This window comes from Anas platyrhynchos, chromosome 38, assembly GCF_047663525.1.
Source record: "Anas platyrhynchos isolate ZD024472 breed Pekin duck chromosome 38, IASCAAS_PekinDuck_T2T, whole genome shotgun sequence".
NCBI classification, from domain to species: domain Eukaryota; kingdom Metazoa; phylum Chordata; class Aves; order Anseriformes; family Anatidae; genus Anas; species Anas platyrhynchos.
The window spans coordinates 3,743,675-3,764,874 of NC_092626.1; the positions used below are offsets into that span (position 1 = coordinate 3,743,675).

A 21,200-nucleotide genomic window follows, 5' to 3' on the forward strand; every position below is an offset into this window, starting at 1 on the left:
AAAGATAACAAAAAACGCTTTTATAAATACATCAACACAAAAAGGAGGACTAAGGAGAATCTCCATCCTTTACTGGATGCGGGGGGAAACTTAGTTACAAGAGATGAGGAAAAGGCGGAGGTGCTCAATGCCTTCTTTGCCTCAGTCTTTAGTGGTAAAACCGGTTGCTCTCTGGATACCCAGTACCCAGAACTGGTGGAAGGGGACGGGGAGCAGGATGTGGCCCTCACCATCCACGAAGAACTGGTTGGTGACCTGCTACGGCACTTGGATGTGCACAAGTCGATGGGGCCGGATGGGATCCACCCAAGAGTACTGAGAGAACTGGCAGAGGAGCTGGCCAAGCCCCTATCCATCATTTATCAGCAGTCCTGGCTATCGGGGGAGGTCCCAGCTGACTGGCGGCTAGCAAACGTGACGCCCATCTACAAGAAGGGCCGGAGGGCAGACCCGGGGAACTACAGGCCGGTCAGTTTGACCTCAGTACCAGGGAAGCTCATGGAGCAGATCCTCTTGGGAGTCATCACGCGGCAATTGAAGGGCAAGCAGGCGATCAGGCCCAGTCAGCATGGGTTTATGGAAGGCAGATCCTGCTTGACGAACCTGATCTCCTTCTACGACAAAGTGACGCGCTGGGTGGACGAGGGAAAGGCTGTGGATGTGGTCTACCTTGACTTCAGCAAGGCTTTTGACACCGTTTCCCACAGCATTCTCCTCAAGAAACTGGCTGCTCTTGGCTTGGACTGGCGCACGCTTCGTTGGGTTAGAAACTGGCTGGATAGCCGGGCCCAGAGAGTTGTGGTAAATGGAGCCAAGTCCAGTTGGAGGCCAGTCACTAGTGGCGTCCCCCAGGGCTCGGTGCTGGGGCCGGTCCTCTTTAACATCTTCATCAATGATCTGGATGAGGGCATTGAGTGCACCCTCAGTAAGTTTGCAGATGACACCAAGCTAGGTGCGTGTGTCGATCTGCTCGAGGGTAGGAAGGCGCTGCAGGAGGATCTGGATAGGCTGCACCGATGGGCTGAGGTCAACTGTATGAAGTTTAACAAGGCCAAGTGCCGGGTCCTGCACCTGGGGCGCAATAACCCCAAGAAGAGCTACAGGCTGGGAGAGGAATGGCTGGAGAGCTGCCAGGCAGAGAAGGACCTGGGAGTGATGGTGGACAGTCGGCTGAATATGAGCCAGCAGTGTGCTCAGGTGGCCAAGAAGGCCAACGGCATCCTGGCTTGTATCAGAAACACTGTGACCAGCAGGGCTAGGGAGGTGATCGTCCCCCTGTACTCGGCTCTGGTGAGGCCGCACCTCGAGTACTGTGTTCAGTTCTGGGCCCCTCGCTACAAGAAGGACATCGAGGTGCTTGAGCGGGTCCAGAGAAGGGCGACGAAGCTGGTGAGGGGCCTGGAGAGCAAGTCCTATGAGGAGCGGCTGAAGGAGCTGGGCTTGTTCAGCCTAGAGAAAAGGAGGCTCAGGGGTGACCTTATCACTCTGTATAAGTATATTAAAGGAGGCTCTAGCGAGATGGGGGTTGGCCTGTTCTCCCATGTGCCTGGTGACAGGACGAGGGGGAATGGGCTAAAGTTGCGCCAGGGGAGTTTTAGGTTAGATGTTAGGAAGAATTTCTTTACTGAAAGGGTTGTTAGACATTGGAAGAGGCTGCCCAGGGAGGTGGTTGAGTCACCATCCCTGGAAGTCTTCAAAAGACGTTTAGATGTAGAACTTAGGGATATGGTTTAGTGGGGACTGTTAGTGTTAGGTCAGAGGTTGGACTCGATGATCTTGAGGTCTCTTCCAACCTAGAGATTCTGTGTGTGATTCTGTGTGTGTAATACCGTGAAATCTCCGTGGTGCTAATAGGACAGAAAAAACAAACAAACAAACAATGTTTTATGTTCAGCATAGCTTTAAAAGTTACTTTAAAACAAGATACATATATATATATCTTACAGAACAAAATTATAAAGTAAATATTTGCATTTGTAACGAACAAAGTAGTACTTATAATTGAAGTTATTCCGGTGCTTTGGTCTTAGAGCTAACTTTTTGAAATAAAGTCCTTTATCCTGATCTTTAAAATGCCAGGCATATATTTTCAACTTTACTCATAAGAAAATAAATTGATTTTCACAGGACTACTGCATAAATACAGTTAATTATTTGCAGAAATAGCGTTCATCACAGCAGACATTTACCTTCCAAAAGCAGTAAATAATATTAACATGGTTCAAGTAGTGATCTGGGAAAACATACACCATCTCCCAACAAAAATGAACATTTTTCCCCCCTCCCACGTTAATACTTTACTATAATGTTGATAGCACTGCTACACAGATCTAACAAATGCATTAAAGCAACACACACCTAATTATATCCATATATCCCTTACTAGTATCATAAATAACATCAACCATATGACACTATCTTACACCCACCTTTGGGCCCACACTCCCTTACAGAATGATTAGATTACATTCCCATGCACCCATCTGCCTCCTTCCCTTTAGTCCTTCCCCCCCCCCCCAAATGAAAGAGAACTATAACTTGACAGTCAATTAGAAGATTTAATAGCAATTAATAGAGTTAAAGTGCAAATCAAGTAGGCAAAAAAATGACATAATGTGGGTAGCACAATAACTACCAGCATGTTTTCAGCAACTGAAGAATCTTTCCCTATTCTAGGCAAAAAATAAAATTTATTTTATTTTTTTTTCTTGGATACATTACATTACTTGGATACAAAAAATAAAATTTATTTTATTTTTTGTATCCAAGTAATGTAATGTATCCAAGTAATGTAAGAGGCTGGTTTCACAGCTGCAGTCCCTTTCCTTTTCCTACTCTCGAGAGAAGAGCACTCCGTTGACCTTTGATAGACAGAAACAGAAAATACATCAAGAGGAAGGACTAAAATCACATTTGATTTATCTATCAGTTACTTTCCCCCTCCCCTCCCCCCAAAGGATTTACATCAAAATAAGGTCATCTGCTATAAATGCATTTATAAATAGGGGTGCGTCCAATAATGATCCCTAAGCACTTCTGAGATGTGCAAACGCTTGACTGTAAAGCAATAGCTTGCAGTTTTATTATGCAGAAGCCAAAAGGGAAAATATAGAAAATGCTTCTTATTAAGTCTTTACACGGAAGAACCAAAGAGACTAAAAATAAAAGACTAAACATGGGATTATGGACCGCATACAATCTTGTAAATAAGTGGAAAACTTAAGGACCAAAGTTGTTAGCAAAGGTGCCATAGTCGGGGTTTACAAGAACAACAGCAGGGCACAAGTGAAAAGCAAAAAGGTAAAAGTCACAGAAGGCAGGAACAAATAAGGATGGAATTCACAGTTCTAAATCAAAAAGAGTAAGTGACACATCCCTCTTATTTGAGTAAAACTGAATGAGGTCTTAACTGGATTGCAGCCTACAACCTTCATTGTCAGCAAGAAGACGGGAGAGTTTAGGAAATGCTGCACTTGGGTACAGTATATAACACTACTTAGAGGATCTCTTATTTAAAGGAGATGAGTATTGTCAGTGGTTAAAGACTGCAATAATGAGAAAGCCATAAAATAAGTTCAATCCCTTTAAACAAAACTACATTCACAAAGAATTACAGTCAGAACCTGACTGTAAGTTAAAATACATAGCAAAGGCTTCTGCTACTCTTCTGCCCCACGCCCCCCCCCCCCCCCCCATCACAAGAAGGGCATAGACCTATTACAATGAGTCCAGAGGAAGGCCACAAAGACAATCAAGGGGTTGGAGCACCTCACCTACAAAGACAGGGTGTGGGAGTTGAGACTGTTCAGAAGAGAAGGCTCCAGAGACCTTAAGGGGTCCTACAGCAAAGCTGGGGAGGGACTCTATCAGACAATGTAGGGATAAGACAAGGGGGAATGGCTTTACACCAAAAGAGGGTCGATTTAGATTAGACCTTAGGAAGACATTCTTTGCTGTGAGGGTGGTGAGGCACTGGAACAGGCTGTCCAGAGAAGCTGTGGATGCCCCATCCCTGGAAATGTTCCAGGCTGGGTTGGATGGGGCTTTGGACAACTGGGCTGGTGGGAGGTATCCCTGCCTGCTGCCAGGGGAAGTTGGAAATAAATGGCCTTTAAGGTCTCTTCCAACACAAACCATTCTATGATATGAACTCTTTCCACTTCAGCCCCTCCAAAAATTAAATATATAATATTATAAGCACAACTCAAAGAGATTAGCAGTTGGTCAGAGAAAAAAAAGAGTCTCATTTTAGCTTGGTACTTGTGGAAGAATTTGTTTCAAAACAAAGTAGAACTTCAGTATAGTATTTAGTAAACCAAAGCCATTCCTTGCAAGACAAAGGACATGCAGAGATTAGCAAAGTTGAAAATATTTTTGCAGCACTAATATAAGTAAAATTGCACTCCAGGTATTAACTTTCACGATCAGGTGCTCACTGTGGCAGTGTATTCTATTACTTACACAGTCAATTGTCGCAAGTCCGATGTTAAATGAAAAAATAAGTGCGTGATGGTTTCCAACAAGCATATGCCAGCTAACTAATGTCTAAAGGAAGTTCAAAAAGTTCTGGACTTTCATTCCATGATAGACATTGCAAATATTGTGTTTCATGGGCATAGAAAAAACATGTTATAAAGCATCTTCACTTCCTGTGCTTCTTGATAATGTAGCACATTAAATCTCCTTGGACTCCTATTTTAGCATGTTTGAAATCCAGTAGCAACATTTCATGCCTAAATACACCTTTTTAGTATCGCCTAGGTATTGTGAACTTTCTAGGGCTAACTACATAGCAAAGCCATTTCTATTTTGCCATAGAGTTGTTAAAAAAAAAACAAACAAACACAAACATGATGCATATTCCAGCAATACTATGGTCTCTCCTACCTTCCCTAAATTAATGGTCATTAACCACTTTTCAAACATGTGCTTTCAAGGTTGCTGTGTTTAACCACCATCGCGGTGTTGTCTCTAATTCTAGTTTTTCAGGCATACTCCTAGATTGCAGTATTCCTGTCTGGCACTCTTCCTGATTTGTGAGATTCTGCAATCTGGCAGTCTCCAACCCTCCACTGAGCTTTTAGTGCTTGCATGTGCTCTCTTCTAAGAGGGAGGCTCCCAAACTGTGGCCTATAAAGCACATTATGCAATATAAAGCAACACTTCAAATGGGTTTCCTATTCCAGGAAATGTTGATAGGGCTGCATGCAGATTTAGAAACCCATCCGTGTAAGAGCAAATCTAGAGACATAAGCATCTGATAGCTGTGACATTGAAGTCTGGCAGAAGCAAAGGCAATGAACTTTCAGGCCAAGATCCCAGGCTTAGAAAAGCCAGTATAACTTGCACAGCTAATGGTTTGGGACTGCACAATGTTTTAGAGGGTAGTCCTCAGTACAAGAGGCACACTGACATACTGAAGAGACCCCAGTGATGAGCCACAAAGATGATCAAAGCACCCCTCCTCTGAAGAGGGGCTGAGAGAGCCAGGGCTGTTCAGCCCTGAGAAGAGAAGGCTCAGCAGGGAATGTGTCAATGAGTACAAAGAGCTGAACAGAGGCTGCAAGGAAGGGAGCCAGGCTCCTTGCAGTAGTGCCCCACTGACATGAGAAGATATAACAGGCACAAACACAGGAGGGTCCATCTGATCATCAGGAAAGTCTGTGAGGGTCACTGAGCTCTGGCACAGCTTGCCTATAAAGGCTGGTATAAATGGCTCAGGATTCAAATTAGGATTAAATAAAAAAATAGGATTTATTAAAAGAATAGAATAAAAAAATAGGATTTAGTAAAAGAATATAAAGGAATACCTCTATCGGTGGGATAAGAACATCCCAAATGCTACTTACCTCACTCTGCTCTACAGAGAATGAGAAACCCTCAGCAGAAATACACTGAAGTTGCACAAGCAAACAAAACACACTAGTATTTAAAGCTGAAGACTCGCATACATACTTAAAACACTTCTATCCTCAGCTTGATTTAAGTTATGAAAGCTTTATTTAAGTCATGAAAGTGATCAGTTAGTTAACTTTTAACCTATTCTCCTTGTCTTATCATTACGCTCCTTGATGAACAGTCCCTCCTTCTCTTTCTTGCAGGCCCCCTCCAGGGGAGTGAAGTTGCTTTATTTTACCCCATTTTACTTTGACATGAGCAAAAAGCAGGAGCCATCGCAAACAAAACTGTTGGATAGGTACAAATCAGCCTAGGGCAGGCATAACAAACTCTCGAGAAGGGGTTGCTACCCCCTCACTCTCCTCAGCGGGAGATGCTTCTGAGGAACAATACAAGTCACTGGGAGCCAGCACCCACCCTAAGAACCCCAAAAAGCCCGCAGGACAAGCCCTGGACCCTATACCCGGCATTACGAGCCGGCATCGCCGCCAGCACCCGGGACCCACCCCGAGCTCCGAGGGTCCCCCCGCTTCCCCACCGCCCGGCTCCCCGGGCACGCCGCGAGGCCCCAGCGGGCTGAGGCTGCCCCCGCTCACCCAGCTCCGGCCGTCGGGAGGCCGCGGCTGCCGGCAGGGCTCCGGTCCTTTCCGGCGCTTTGAATTGAAATCCTCCGCTGCCGCCCAATGAGGGAGCGCAGGGCCGCTGCCCCGGACGGACAGGGGGTGGCCCGGGGCTGGGAGGCGCTGCCGGGAAGCGCGGCCGTGCGGGGCCGGAGAGGTGCGTGGGGAGGGCCCGGGGGAGCCGCAGAGGGCTCGGGGCTTTCCCCCGGGCCCGAGCAGGAGCGGGGCTGCGCCGGGGGTTGGGCCCGGGCCCGGGCCCTTGCTGGTAGCGTTGTGGGGCCGCACGGTGTGGGGTGGGCTCCTTTGGGGCAGCCGCTGGGCCCCCAAGGGAAAAGGAGGGAGCGGGAAGGTGAAGGGTGCGGGGAGGGGGGCTGAGCCGCACGGCCGGGTTGTCCCCCTGGTGCTGCCCCAAGGCAGGGGGTCTGCCGTGGTGGGGAGCCTTCGAGGTGGCGAGGAGTTGTGTTTGGCCTTAGGAGCGTGGCGATGCGAGTTATGTGGCTAACGTCCTTCTGTCACCGTGGTGGTTTGTTGTGTTGGTTAATAAATGCACGCTACCAACGTGGAGAGCCTCTTTGAGTCCCGCTGATAGCGCCATCAAACTGTGGTGGCTCCCAGGCATGATGTTCAGCCTCGGTGCTGAGCCCTTCAGGTCATTAACGCAACAAAATATGACAAGGGTCTGAAGTTGGCAGCTATCTTTCCATGCTGCACGTGGAGAACATGGTCATTTCTCAAAAGGTGTACGCTGATGTCAAATCAGGGATGATCCCCAAATCAGTTGTGTATCTCAGCGTCCTGTGTGCAAGCACAGGAGTCTGATTTTCTTGGAAAGTGCTTGAATGGAGTAAAGCATTAATGTTTCGGTATACTTTTGATCCAGTTGAAAATGAACTTTTTCTGTGCAAGTACAGAGGCATAGAGGCACTGTCTGCAGTTGGGCTGGCTTATGCCATGAGACAAGTAATCTGCAGAATCGTGTTTGCATTTAGAGTTTGGTGGTTTTAATTCTGCTTTTAGTTAGATACCGATTGTCCTTTAAAGAGGTACACCAGGGAAGAGAATTTGAAGGTAATAATAGATATGTTGTTGTCATTTGGTTGAAATTTTTAAAATTACGTGGGTGACTTTTCTGGTACGTCGAGTTACTTAATCCCATGTCTTGATAGGTTGCCATCAGTAGCACAAAACCTGCAGTTGTTACTGATGTCTGTAGAAAAAGTTTTGAATGCCTGTTAGTGAATTAGGTCAGTTAGGTTAGTTAATCTCTTGATAGTTGGAATTAGGTGTTAAATCTGGATCTAATGAGCTTAAGTTGACCTTTTGTGTCCATAAATATGGTGTTACAAGAAATCTTGATTTGTTGCGCCACAAATACTTTTTTTTCTTTATGCAAATACATAATGCATGCTTTTTAATACTTTCCCTATAGGAACATTGACCTCCATCCTGAAGAAGACATCACTTCCACGATACTTTGACATAGTCCCCTGGAAATGAAGCAAGAGTCTACTAGAAATGCTGCTTACACGGTGGACTGTGAAGGTTATGTGCATATGATAAAATTCAATCCATTTAATAGTGGAGATGCATGTTCCCTCATTGCATATGGTGACAATAACTATGTAGTTGCGGGGACACGTAGATTTCGGTTTATTTTTTTGTTTATTGCTTTTATTAGTTGCTTCCTGAAACTGACAGCATGTCTTCTGACAAAGACTAAAGTCGCTTTCCTGCGTCTTTCCTTCCCCATTTTGCCAGGAAGTGTTTTACTCCTTTATTACATTAATGACTTTGGGATATTTGGTCTTAAAGAGAAAAAAACGTATATATAAATACATAATGGTATTAGCATCCTGCTGGTGTAAAGTTCTTTTTGAGTAGGCTGCAATGAAAACAGGAGTGCTCTACTGGAAGAGTAATCCCAGTTCAGTATTTCTTGCAAATGTTTGTGACTACTACCTGGGAACTTAAGCAGGTAGCTTTGGAAATATGTAACTTAACATTTGCTGTATGGTGTTCTATTTTTTTAAGGCTTTCAGGTAGCTATTAAAGCAGCAAAGATTTCAAATACCCGAAATAAGAAAGGAATAATTAAAATTTCCAAAGTAAGTTTAGAGACATTTCTTTCAAGGAAGGACAGTGGCAAATAGTTACTTAATATACATCTGCTTTCTAGGTTATTATTTTACATCTCTCTGACAGACTGTTAGAAGCAGTAAAATATGTTTTTTTACCTTGACATCATTTCCAGTCACCATATCGTGAAAATTTTTAAAAAGTAAAATAGCGTACTGTGTATATTTTTACGTAATACTTTTTTTTTTTTTTTTTTTATGAGGCACTTTTTTTTTTCCCTGGATACTTGAAAATCGATAGTAGAACACTCTCATCTTTGGAATCTATTTTTACTTTTTTTTATCTTGAGCTGACTTCTCTGTTACATGGTACTATTTTTATACTTTACTATCTAATATAGAAAACATTATAACTGGTCTTTATTATTCCCCAAAGTCTTAGTGTTGGAAATTTTCTGAAAATCACCTAGGTCCTTCCTAGCTTCTATATTATGCAGTGTGTATACAGAAAGATTTTTTTCCTTAAAGCAGAATTGTGCCATAGAGAACATTTCATCAAAATAGCCTTCCTATATTTTGAGGTAGTACGCTGGATGTTTTGAGAACTTTTTGGAGATCAGTTGATTCATTAAGTCCACAATCCCAGCAATTGTTTCATCTTTGTCACCATCCAGTTCCCTCACTATTGGGAAGAATAGCCAAGGTAGTAATTTTGGTCATGTTAAATGATGAAGGGTACCTTTCTACCTGCTGCTGTTCTTCCAGACCAACCAGGTTGTTCTAGCATTTTTCCATAAAGTAAAACCAATTGGGAAAGAAGATAACCTACATGGCCTCCTTGCTTTTGTTCCCATTATTTCGCATTGCAGTGTGTGCTTATCATGCTGTTGTCAGTGGTTCTAGTTGTATCTATGCTGATATTGAGCCCAAAGAATGGGCTCAGCATGTCCCTCTGGCAAATCTTCTTTTTGTGCAATGTAGGTTTGTTTCTGCATTTCAGTCAGCAGAACGCTGAGGACCAGAGCTGATGCAATAGCTGCAAGGCAAGTGCGTGGAGAAAATGGGAATTTGGAGCCGAAGCTGCAGACTTTGAGGAAGTCGCTACCCTACTACAAATCCATCCTTTCTGTTTGACAGCCTTAGAAGAAAGTAAGTCACCTGTTCTTGCAAAGCTACTCAAATGATCTTTCTTAGCAAGCCTTTGTGCTATGGTATGACATTGGCCTCGACTCGCGCTTTCTTTTGCCAACAGAGAGGTATTGTCAGTCCTGGCATTGGGAGTTGAGTATATTCGGGGGTAGGCTGAGATTTCCTTAGGTGCCCCCGTGCATGCGATGCGTTGCTACTGGTAACTACTGGCCACCAGTGACCGTTAGTGGGGAGCCAGTGACCTGTCCATGGGGAGCAAGGGCCTTAGAGTGGCTGATGTGAAGGGTGAAGCCTCGTGTTCGGAACAAAGGAGCTAAAGGCCCGCACAAGGCAAAGCAACAGGTTTCCTGCACGGGGTGCCTGTGTCTCAGAGTGCAGTCCCAGCTGGCCCACTTTTACTAGTAGCTGCACCAGCCATGTCAAAGCAAAGCTCTACTGGGAACGGGCTGAGGAGGAAACATAGCTGGCCTTTGATAATTCCTCTGGGGCATTCTAAGACTACTCAGCCTTCATCTTCCTGCCCCCAGAACAGAAGCCCTTGGCTGCCCAGAGCTCTCAACTCGACAAGGAGAAGCCCTGCTGCACTGCAGAGCCCAGAAGACAGCCCTCCATAACCCAGAGGAGCAGAGAGAGGGGAAGGCCCGGCGTGAGTGCTGCCCACAGCCCTGGGCCAAAGGGCAGTGCCATTGCAGGGTGCCCATCTGCAGGGCTCAGTCACCAACAGCAGTCTTACATTGTTAAACAGAGGCAGGAGTCTCCCAGCCAGTGCCAGAGCGATGGGGCTGGCCTCCTTCTTCTCCAGATCACGAATCACATTTTTGAAGATAGTCAGGGCCTTCATGGTGATGTGCGTGTTGTCATACTGCAGTGTATTCATCACGTCCGGCAGCAGGACCAAAAATTTTCCACCCTGTACAGAACGACACCATTTGCTTTTAGTCAAGAGGGGAAGGGCCATCCTGGCCAAAATAATCTGATTACGGAGCACCAGACTCCTGCCCTGTTTCCTGGTAGCACAGACTGTGTTGTGGGGACAGAAGGGCACAGGGAAGGGACTTCAAGAGAGCAAAGATCCTGTATCCCCTGCTGAGTCACCCTCTTTGCCACCTGCTTCCAGGGAACCCATTGGGAAAGCTTCTGGAAAGCTCAGCTGGCAGCCACCAGGCCCCACCACAACCCACCACACCACAACCCACCCCACCTCCTGCCTCCCAGCCAAGGCCAAGCCATGGCGTTGCCTCCTGCCCCAGCACCAGGTTGCCAAAAGGTTCACTTGGCAATGTCTCACTCACCATCTCAGGTCTCTCTGACAAGATGTCGAGGGCTCTGAGCATCATCCAGAGCATTGGCAGGCTTTGAAGCCTCAGACACATGCAAAGCGTCTCAGGGACACATAAATACACTAGTGGCTGATCCATGGGGTGCATCATCTGAAACGAACACAGCCATGAGAAATGGGCAGAGCCTACGGGCTGCGCCCTGCAGCTCCTGGCTCCCCTGGCAGCTCAGGGCAGGGCATGAGGGACACGCAGCCCGTCCTGGAGCAGCCATGCCTGCGGAGGAGTGTGTGGCTCCTGTGTGCCCTGCGCCTGGCAACACAGAGCATCCTTTCTTTGCCTGCTCCTCCTTCCCTCTGGCCATCCGCAGCCTCTTGGTCTCACACCTCTGAGGAGCGACTGACCAGCACCATCTGGCACAAAGCAGGCACTGGAAGCAGGTGGCTACAGGTGCTACTAGTCCCTGGCCTCACAGCTTGCTCAGCCCGTGCAGAGGCCATGGCTCTGCCCCAGCCCCAGACATTGTCCTGACTCTGCCCCAGTCATTGCCAGGAGCCGGGGGAAAGACAGCACTGCCAGGAAAGGGGCAGGCTTCATGTCTGAGCACACGGACCCCGCATGGCTGGTGGAGGGGGGCTGGTGCTGGCCCTAAGGGGCTGTGTCCTTGTGTCCTGGAAGAGGTGACAGGTTGGAGAAGATGGGATGGGGAGAGGACTGTGCCTGTTTTCCTGGAGGAGCACACATAGCCCCAAAGGGGAACAAGGTGTGTTGTCTGGTTACTCACAGCAAAGTGAAAGATGCTTAAGTCCGCGGCGCTGACTGCAAAGAAGCTGCACACTTCGTTGTCCTGGAGAACATTCCATAGCTCCTGCAAGATCTTCTCTGAAGTCACTGGAAGGGAAAGCATCGCCTTCCAGATGTCCAGCGTAGTGCTGCAAGCCCAGAACACACTGTTGGCAGGGCTGCCCTGGTCACAGCGACATGACCCAGACCAACCCCGCAGGCCCCGGGCTGTCCTGCAGCCCTGGACCTCGCCACCCCGTGCTTAGGGAGCCCTGGGGGACCAGGCTGGGCAAGCAGGAGGGGCCTGAGGTGGTGCTCCCTGTGGGGCAGGAGGGAGTGTGATGGGGTCTCTGGGCTGCCTTGGTCTGGTCTGGATGCTGAGACCCTGGCTGCCCCAACAGGGCTGGCGAGCACCGTGCGATGGAGGGGCCCACTCCACTGGGAGGATGCGCACCATGCGATGGAGGGGCCAGAGATTCTCCAGGTCCTTCTCCCCACATAGAAAAAGCCCCCAGGGCTTCTGGGGCTGGTACCTGTCAAGTGTCGGGAGGTCTGTCAAGATGCTTAGGAGCACTTCCCTAGGAAACTGGTTGGCCATTGTGGAAAGTACTGAGAAGAGTTTCTGGTGGTCTGAATCTCTGCAGTTGCTCAGGCTTTCATGGATGAACCTCAGAATCTTTGGCACCTGGAGGAGATGTGGGAGAGAATGTAGCTGCCACTGGACTGCAGCCAGTTGCCCAGGGACCACTGAAACTGCTGCCCAAGAGCTGGGAATTCGAGGCAGGATGAGTGAGGGATGAAAGGGCTCAAGGGCAGGGCAATCCAGCCACAGGCTGCTTACATCCATCAGCCAGGTGGCAGGGTCTTCAACTGCTATGTCCACCATGAATTCGGCCCCAAAATGCTCATCATCTTCGGTGCTGTAGCTACTCATTATGTCAAGAGTCTTGAGGATGATGGCTGTCCTCTGAGAAGGCTGGAGGTATTGTCCAAATGGCTATGGAAAGAAGGAAGGAAGATATGACACATTCATCAGGGGAAAGGAGGAACAAAGACCCTTCAGGGCAGAGCCATGCTCATGGTCCCCATGAGAATCCATGAGAAGGGAAAGGGAGATGGACTGGCTGGTGGGTGCCTGGCTCCTTACCTCTTTACTGCAACAGTTGTACAGGAAAGCAAACAGATTCCAGATCCTCTCCGCGGCGTTTACCTGCACAGCTCTGCTTGAAGAAGTGGTAAATTCCAGTAGCAGCTGTGGGAAGAAAAGCTTCTGGTCTGCTCTGGGAGCTGACAACTGCTCCAGCAGAACTGCCTGGACTCACGCTGTCCATCATGGAATTCCTCAGAGCTGGAGCAACGCCCTGTTCACACTGGGAAGGAAAGCACAGGGGACCAGGAAAGCAGAGCGATGGCAGCTCCAGATGCTGCCAGTGTGGTGCACAAGGGCAGGGCTCAAATTCTCTCAAATCCACCACTGCTTTGGTGCAAGGAGAGCTCTGCGGGCAGAGGAGGCCCAGGAGTGCTGCGGGGAAGCTGTGCTGCGACACAGGAAGGACGTGTGGAGGGCAAGGGATGTTGACAGCAGCCAGGGGACACCGGGGCCCTAGAAGAGCTTGGTGGACAGACCCTGGCTCCCCTGAGTGTGCTGGGCACAGGCCTGGCAGGCACTATGGTCTGTGTGCATGGCACAGGGGGCACTCTTCACTACTATATGTCACCTCACTCTAGGGTGAGGAACAGCCACTGTAAAGCTGATGCTGTGCAAACTGCAGACCTTCAAGATGCTCTGCAACTTATCACCGAGGCTGGAGGCCGGAGGTCTGATCAGCAATGTTCTCAGCATGACATCCATCTTTTGCAGGATCTGTAAGAAGGACAAAGTGTTGTGGCAAGGGTGAGAGGGAAGGGGTGGAGGGAAGCAGTCCGAGACCTGCCTCATCAGGGATCTTCAGTTGTTTCTAAGCAGGAGGAAACTCCATGCAGTGCAGGGGAATGGGGGCTCTTGTGGCTCAGCAGCACATACCGTCATGGTGAACCAAGTGTCCAGATCCTCAGTTCTCAGAAGAAAGAAGACGCTGCTAACGCATGCAGCTACGAGAGACAACATTTCACCCTCCAGTACAGTCTCCACTGTGCTGTAGAGAGAGAGACATTGTCAGTGGGAACGGTGCCTCTACAACAAAGGGAGATGGACACAGTCCTCCAGTGGAAGCGTGGCCATGGGGGTTGACAAGCCCCATGATTGGTGATAACATTGGACTTTTAACGATGAGGCTATGAGGAATGTGAAGAGTTCAGAAGGAACAAAGAAGGGTCATTCAGGAGACGCCTTGCTGGCTCAGACTGCCTGTTCTCCAGCCATTAAGACATGGAAGTTGCTTGGTGTTTGCTGTTGCTGGGCCAAGTTGTTGATCAATGAATAATTAGTAGAAAATACTTCTGTAGAGCAAATGGTATAAAAAGGGAGCCTGTCCTCAATGTCAAGGGAGTGGAAGTTACGCCCTCAATAAAGAAGAAGTTACTGATCCCTTAAAGAACCTTGGTGTCCGTGTGGTCATTACGCCACATCCTCCCATGGGCAGGACTTTGTGGGAGGGATGGGGAGCCCAGCTGGGGGATGTATCCTCTTCTGCAAGGCTGGCCTGGGCCAGAGGACAGTCCTGACACCTCCTGCTTTGGGGCAAAGGCTGAGATGAGTCAGGAAGCTGCAAGGCTCCCTCTTCCCTCTGGACAAGTCCTGAGCATGGAAAAGCAAAGGCCTGCCCGGATGGAGGATGTGTGCTTGCCAGGGTCAGGGTCACCTGGCTCATGCCCTGGGGTTGTGCTAGCCAAGCCACGGATGGGGTTGGGCACATACCTCAAGGCAGAAGTAGCAAGTAAGGCTTCCTCCCACAAGTCTGTGCACGGGTAATCAATAGGCTTCTCTTCCAACAGCACCTGGAGAGCACAAATTAGATGGAACCTGGCAGCCACAGGCACACAGCGCCAGCAGAGCCAGCACTGTTGGCAGGGTTGGCAGAGTCCCGGTATCCCCAGCCAAAAGTGCCCCCCTGCACCTTGCAGTGCTGAGATCCCAGCAGCACCCGAGATCCCACTCGGGGTAGCTGGGTGTCCATGTATGTTTGCTCCCAAACACCCCTGCCCAATGCCCAGGGAGCCTCGCCACCCTCCCCAGCCCGCCAGACGTCCCCTCACCTGGATGTTCGCTGTCAGCTTATTTTCACGGCAGAAGGTGTCCAGGCCCTCTAATAAGCCCTTCTCTTGTGCGGTTGTGAACACAGTGACGATGTTCCTCAGGAGCTTCATTTTCTGCACGTCATCCTGGCAGCCACAGAGATACCAAGAGGGAGCGTGAGGGGGGAGCCACAGCCAGCAGGACCGCAGCACTGTGGGGTGCGGAGCTGTGCGGGACGCCTGGAGGGCAGCAGCTCTGCCCAGCCAGCAGCCCTCCAGCAGCCTGGCAGCAGAGCCGGGGCACGGCCAGGACATGCAGGCACAGCCGCCATGGAAAGGGCTGCTCTTACTCTTTCTTTGTTTTTGATGTAGTCCTTGATGAAGTCCACAGCTTCCTCTTCCTCTTCGTACACAGGTAGCCAGCTAGCATCTAAGACAGAAGGAGAGCAAGGATTACTGTAGTGGGGCTTCAGGATGAAGCAAGGGAAGGGGGCACTGGCTTCAAGCAGGGGGCGCAGCTGGCCCCAGCCCTGCCCACCCCAGCGCAGACCCTCACTCACCAGGCTGCAGCGGCTCTACCTGGAAGGGCTCCAATACAGAGCTGCTCTCCTGGGAGCTCTCACTCTCTTCCCAGGCCACCCTGAGGCAGCTTGGGGGTCTCGTCTCCATTGCGAGTGATGAGGGGTGAGGGTCAGGAGGGGGCAGGCTCGGGACTGTGCCTACCAGGGGTGTGAAACCACTGCTACGGACTGGACACTCGGGGCTGGTCGGGATACATTTTTACAAGTGGGATATGGGCCGCAAGGTTGTAACCGACAAGCAGATCCGCTTTACGGGTGGCAAGGGCATGGTATAGGGTATCCAGGAACCTTCCACGGAAATAAAGAAATTTGCAAGGTTCTATATATAAATATAACAAACTTGGACGATACTAGCTGGGTACAAGGATCACGGAGCCCAACTCCCGGCACCACACAGGTCAACCCAAGAATTCAGACCGTGTAACTAATTGCGTAGCCCAAACGCTTCTTCAACTCTGACAGGCTTGGTGCAGTGACTACTTCCCTTCCAGTGCACGACAACCTTGCTCAAGTTTTTGTTTCTACTGCTTACTTCATCATAACCTCTAGTTCAGGGACGTGTGAAACAGCGCAAAGCCACCTGCGAACTCCTTCCCCACAATTCCCCCTTTTTTATTTTCAGCCAACCAAACGCTTTTTACAGATTTTTCTATCAAGCACCGCAGACACTGCAATCAGAAAGGTACAATAAGCAACAGAGTGAAAATCACAAGCAGAATTACGATTGCAAAGTGGCGTGCCTAATAGAATCTACATCAATCAACAAGCCACTAAGCGCTAGGGATGTTGCTTAGCACCGATGCTGCGTCTCACTCCCACAGCACAATCACACAATCACGCAAAGAGGCCCCTTGCACTTCTCATACATACCACAAGAATATATCACTTAAAATAATAATCAGACTTATCTGTATCATCTCTGGCCGTGTTCCTCGTGGAGTGACTCACTTCACAACAATACTTTGTCTCAAAGCCTGTGGGGTACGCTCCTCCCTTACAGGGACTATGCTGCATGCCAGACGGCTCTCCGCGATTTACCAGCTGCCCTGGTAACTAAAGTTTAGCAGCGAGGAAGACTTCTGGCCTTCATCAAAAGACCAACAGAGCACTCTGGACGACCACCCGAGGACTCCAGCGCACATGCAAAGAGGGGCGGGAACCTATGTTAATGATTCTTTGGGATACCTAATGAATATGCAAGAGACTTACGGGTGGAGGGAGGGGAACTGAAATGAATATGTATATATGCTATCAAATAAGCACCCTGGTAGTAACCCTTGGTGCACAAGCTAGGTGGAAAGATCCCCCTTGCACCCAGTGCTGCAATAAACATACCTGCTTTATAACTCTCCTTGAGTTGTAAAGTTTCTTTTCCGTGTGTCAGAACACAGTGGGGAAGGCTACCGATGACCACCAGAGACCCCCAAAACACCACCTGTGGAAACAAATGTGCATGTGTCAGAGACATTTTCATATTTTAATTAGTTGTGGGAAAGAGCATGGATATGTTAACTATTTCTTAAAAATCTGATGAATGTGCATGTTTTTACTGTATATAACCCTCGTAGCTTGAAAATTCAGCATGCACACTGGGTGGAGTGATTCCCTGTGCATCTGGCGCCGCAGTTAAAGAATGCCTGGTTTCTAAAACTCCAAATTGATTCTTAGAGAGTTTCTTTGACTGACTTTTACCGTAACACCATACTTACAAAACCATATCTCAGAAACTATTAATAATTACACATTTTAGCTTTTCTCCTTTTAGCTTTTCTCATTCTTCTCATATCATTCCAAAGCATTTCCAGAGCCCTTAGCAAAAAGATAAAAGGAGAACCTTGAGCTGAGCAGTGGACCAAATGAATTGCCTTGATGGGATAAGAACATCCCAAATGCTACTTACCTCACTCTGCTCTACAGAGAATGAGAAACCCTCGGTAGAAATAAACTGAAGTTGCACAAGCAAACAAAACACACTAGTATTTAAAGCTGAAGACTCACATAAATACTTAAAACACTTCTATCCTCTCATCTGTCTTGGTGTTCTTTTTCTAAGCCCTAATGTGACAAAGTGCTTAATCATTACTTCTAGAGCATCTCATGGCATCAAACATTCAGATGAAACACTGAATTGACCAAAATGCTTGTTTCAAATAGGTGCCCAAACAAAAAGTCCAGTATGTGAACCCGGTTTAAGATGCACTAAATACTGTGAGAAACAAAGTTGTGTTTTTGCATGCAAGTTGTTTTTGCAGTGGAAAATCCACTAACCTTGAATATTCAGAAGTGATTGTGCAGGCATGACAGTAACACAGCTGTGGGGAGTATGTTAAGCAGATAAAGGGAAGGTCCCGCTGTCCCAAAATAATGAAGATAGCTAAGAAAACCAGGATGAGCAGTACAAAATCCGTAAAAACAAAAATCACAGGCCCTCTAGTCACAAAAGAAGGAAAAAGGAAAAGGAGAAATTAACAGTTGCTCAAATAAAATTGTACATAGATGGTGTGGAAGTGCATGGAACAGTGTGTGAACCTGTAGCACTCAGCCAATGAGGGAACGGGAGAAATCAGGTGTCGAGTAATAGGGAATATAAGGTTATGATAAACTTTTACCGTGAGCTCCTGCTTGAAGGACACGCACCACTGCAACTGCGAATAAAATAGCTTCACGGAAGACCCTGTCTGAGAAACTTGAGATTTTTGGCACAGTACCAAGAATGTTCTGAAAGAATGCTGACCTGTTTATTGACTTCAGCCATTGACAGTTGTAACACCATCAGCATGCAATCTGCTCCACATACAGTAGTTCTTTCTGAGTTTGAAAATAAGTGCCATTGTCTTCTGAAACGTTTCATCAAGTTTGAAATCTTTTGCAAGAAATCAACCATTGTCTAGAGTAGAACACAAAATTAAGAGAAATAAATGTGAAAAATAAATAAGAGAGGCCCACGCATGTTTTCACCTTCCATTAAGCTACATATCTGCTGTTGTTTTCTTTTTTTTTTTAACAACAAGTCCAGAGAATAAGTTCTTTCCATTAAACACATAGAGCATTAAGACTCACCTCACTAATGATGGAGCAACAATGAAAAGGCAGGGTAGAAAGTGCTTATGCAGGATGTCTTCACAAAGACCCCTTATTCTCCTTGTATATTTTACTAACTTGAAAGAATGAAAGTTATTACAAAGGACACTCTTTTGTCTCAGCAAGGACCCAATCTGAATACCCTAAAGTGTATCTTCAGTACTACCTGCTTTCACTGCTTGTCCAGTTTAAACCTGGAAAGATGACATTCACTATTGTTTCCTAGTTATTAATAAAAACATCTGATTTGTTGTTGTTGTTGTTACCTATGCACAAAGCCTTTTTTCCTTTCCTTCCCTAAGTCATCATTCTCCCTATTTCCTTTGGAAACGAGCTTCAACATCAGTTTTGAATTTGACTATTTCGTGCTTTGGTCTTTCACCTTCTTGCATTTACTAAGCCCAAAGTACCTGAGACTCTTAAACTGCCTTCTCTAAACCCATTCATTTCTGAAACACAATTCCCTATCGCTGCATACAGTACACAATCAAGACCCCCGTCTTTTACTTTCAGAACACAAATCCAACCTTCCCCTTAGTTCATCTTGTTAACGTGTGCACTGCACTTATTTATTTATTGGTAATTAGTATGATCAGGAACAGGAGAGGGGTGGGGAAAACAGAGACATCTTGCAACAAGCAAGACAAAGCAACAACTTACTTACCAAGATGTTTGCAGGGGAAGAGTTCGAATCACAGTATGGTTTGGGTTGGAAGGGCCATCAGTTAAAGACCATCAGTTTCCAACCGTGGAAAGCCATGGGCAGGGATGCCTTCCACCACATCAGGTTGCCCAGGGCCCCATGCAGCCTGGCCTTGAACACCTCCAGGGATGGGGCACCCATGGCTTCTCTGGGCAACCTGTGCCAGCACCTCAGCATTGTCTAAGCAAACAGTTTCTTCCCAACATCTAACGTAAAGCTGCAAGCTTTGTTTAAGTTATGAAAGTGATCAGTTAGTTAACTTTTAACCTATTCTCCTTGTCTTATCATTACGCTCCTTGATGAACAGTCCCTCCTTCTCTTTCTTGCAGGCCCCCTCCAGGGGAGTGAAGTTGCTTTATTTTACCCCATTTTACTTTGACATGAGCAAAAAGCAGGAGCCATCGCAAACAAAACTGTTGGATAGGTACAAATCAGCCTAGGGCAGGCATAACAAACTCTCGAGAAGGGGTTGCTACCCCCTCACTCTCCTCAGCGGGAGATGCTTCTGAGGAACAATACAAGTCACTGGGAGCCAGCACCCACCCTAAGAACCCCAAAAAGCCCGCAGGACAAGCCCTGGACCCTATACCCGGCATTATGAGCCGGCATCGCCGCCAGCACCCGGGACCCACCCCGAGCTCCGAGGGTCCCCCCGCTTCCCCACCGCCCGGCTCCCCGGGCACGCCGCGAGGCCCCAGCGGGCTGAGGCTGCCCCCGCTCACCCAGCTCCGGCCGTCGGGAGGCCGCGGCTGCCGGCAGGGCTCCGGTCCTTTCCGGCGCTTTGAATTGAAATCCTCCGCTGCCGCCCAATTAGGGAGCGCAGGGCCGCTGCCCCGGACGGACAGGGGGTGGCCCGGGGCTGGGAGGCGCTGCCGGGAAGCGCGGCCGTGCGGGGCCGGAGAGGTGCGTGGGGAGGGCCCGGGGGAGCCGCAGAGGGCTCGGGGCTTTCCCCCGGGCCCGAGCAGGAGCGGGGCTGCGCCGGGGGTTGGGCCCGGGCCCGGGCCCTTGCTGGTAGCGTTGTGGGGCCGCACGGTGTGGGGTGGGCTCCTTTGGGGCAGCCGCTGGGCCCCCAAGGGAAAAGGAGGGAGCGGGAAGGTGAAGGGTGCGGGGAGGGGGGCTGAGCCGCACGGCCGGGTTGTCCCCCTGGTGCTGCCCCAAGGCAGGGGGTCTGCCGTGGTGGGGAGCCTTCGAGGTGGCGAGGAGTTGTGTTTGGCCTTAGGAGCGTGGCGATGCGAGTTATGTGGCTAACGTCCTTCTGTCACCGTGGTGGTTTGTTGTGTTGGTTAATAAATGCACGCTACCAACGTGGAGAGCCTCTTTGAGTCCCGCTGATAGCGCCATCAAACTGTGGTGGCTCCCAGGCATGATGTTCAGCCTCGGTGCTGAGCCCTTCAGGTCATTAACGCAACAAAATATGACAAGGGTCTGAAGTTGGCAGCTATCTTTCCATGCTGCACGTGGAGAACATGGTCATTTCTCAAAAGGTGTACGCTGATGTCAAATCAGGGATGATCCCCAAATCAGTTGTGTGCAAGCACAGGAGTCTGATTTTCTTGGAAAGTGCTTGAATGGAGTAAAGCATTAATGTTTCGGTATACTTTTGATCCAGTTGAAAATGAACTTTTTCTGTGCAAGTACAGAGGCATAGAGGCACTGTCTGCAGTTGGGCTGGCTTATGCCATGAGACAAGTAATCTGCAGAATCGTGTTTGCATTTAGAGTTTGGTGGTTTTAATTCTGCTTTTAGTTAGATACCGATTGTCCTTTAAAGAGGTACACCAGGGAAGAGAATTTGAAGGTAATAATAGATATGTTGTTGTCATTTGGTTGAAATTTTTAAAATTACGTGGGTGACTTTTC

General features: G+C 48.3%; 1 protein-coding gene and 1 long non-coding RNA gene across 4 annotated transcripts in view; one reads left to right on the top strand and one right to left on the bottom strand.

Annotated features, from left to right (window-relative positions):
* Positions 1-20,197, bottom strand: part of LOC119717125 (uncharacterized) — a 118,833-nt gene extending 98,636 nt beyond the window's left edge. Inside the window, exons 1-14 of one of the 3 annotated variants that reach the window (XM_072032321.1) lie at positions 20,064-20,197; positions 18,292-18,444; positions 16,893-16,992; positions 15,327-15,406; positions 14,998-15,123; positions 14,660-14,739; positions 13,826-13,937; positions 13,577-13,666; positions 12,950-13,054; positions 12,644-12,799; positions 12,336-12,487; positions 11,804-11,951; positions 11,035-11,172; positions 10,476-10,652 (exon numbers count right to left, since the gene is read on the bottom strand). In XM_072032321.1, the coding sequence (XP_071888422.1) occupies positions 10,476-10,652; positions 11,035-11,172; positions 11,804-11,951; positions 12,336-12,487; positions 12,644-12,799; positions 12,950-13,054; positions 13,577-13,666; positions 13,826-13,937; positions 14,660-14,739; positions 14,998-15,123; positions 15,327-15,406; positions 16,893-16,992; positions 18,292-18,441 (1,614 nt within the window). In that variant the 5' untranslated portion in view covers positions 18,442-18,444; positions 20,064-20,197. Of the gene's footprint in view, positions 1-10,475; positions 10,653-11,034; positions 11,173-11,803; positions 11,952-12,335; positions 12,488-12,643; positions 12,800-12,949; positions 13,055-13,576; positions 13,667-13,825; positions 13,938-14,659; positions 14,740-14,997; positions 15,124-15,326; positions 16,687-16,892; positions 16,993-18,291; positions 18,445-20,063 lie in introns of those variants that run through there. The other 2 variants (XM_072032322.1, XM_072032323.1) reach the window with 2 other exon arrangements.
* On the top strand, positions 6,510-11,015 carry LOC119714873 (uncharacterized). Its single transcript, XR_011806267.1, has 4 exons — positions 6,510-6,675; positions 7,948-8,060; positions 9,594-9,742; positions 10,270-11,015. It is a non-coding gene; the product is annotated as an uncharacterized lncRNA (long non-coding RNA).
* Positions 20,198-21,200: the final 1,003 nt, after the last annotated feature.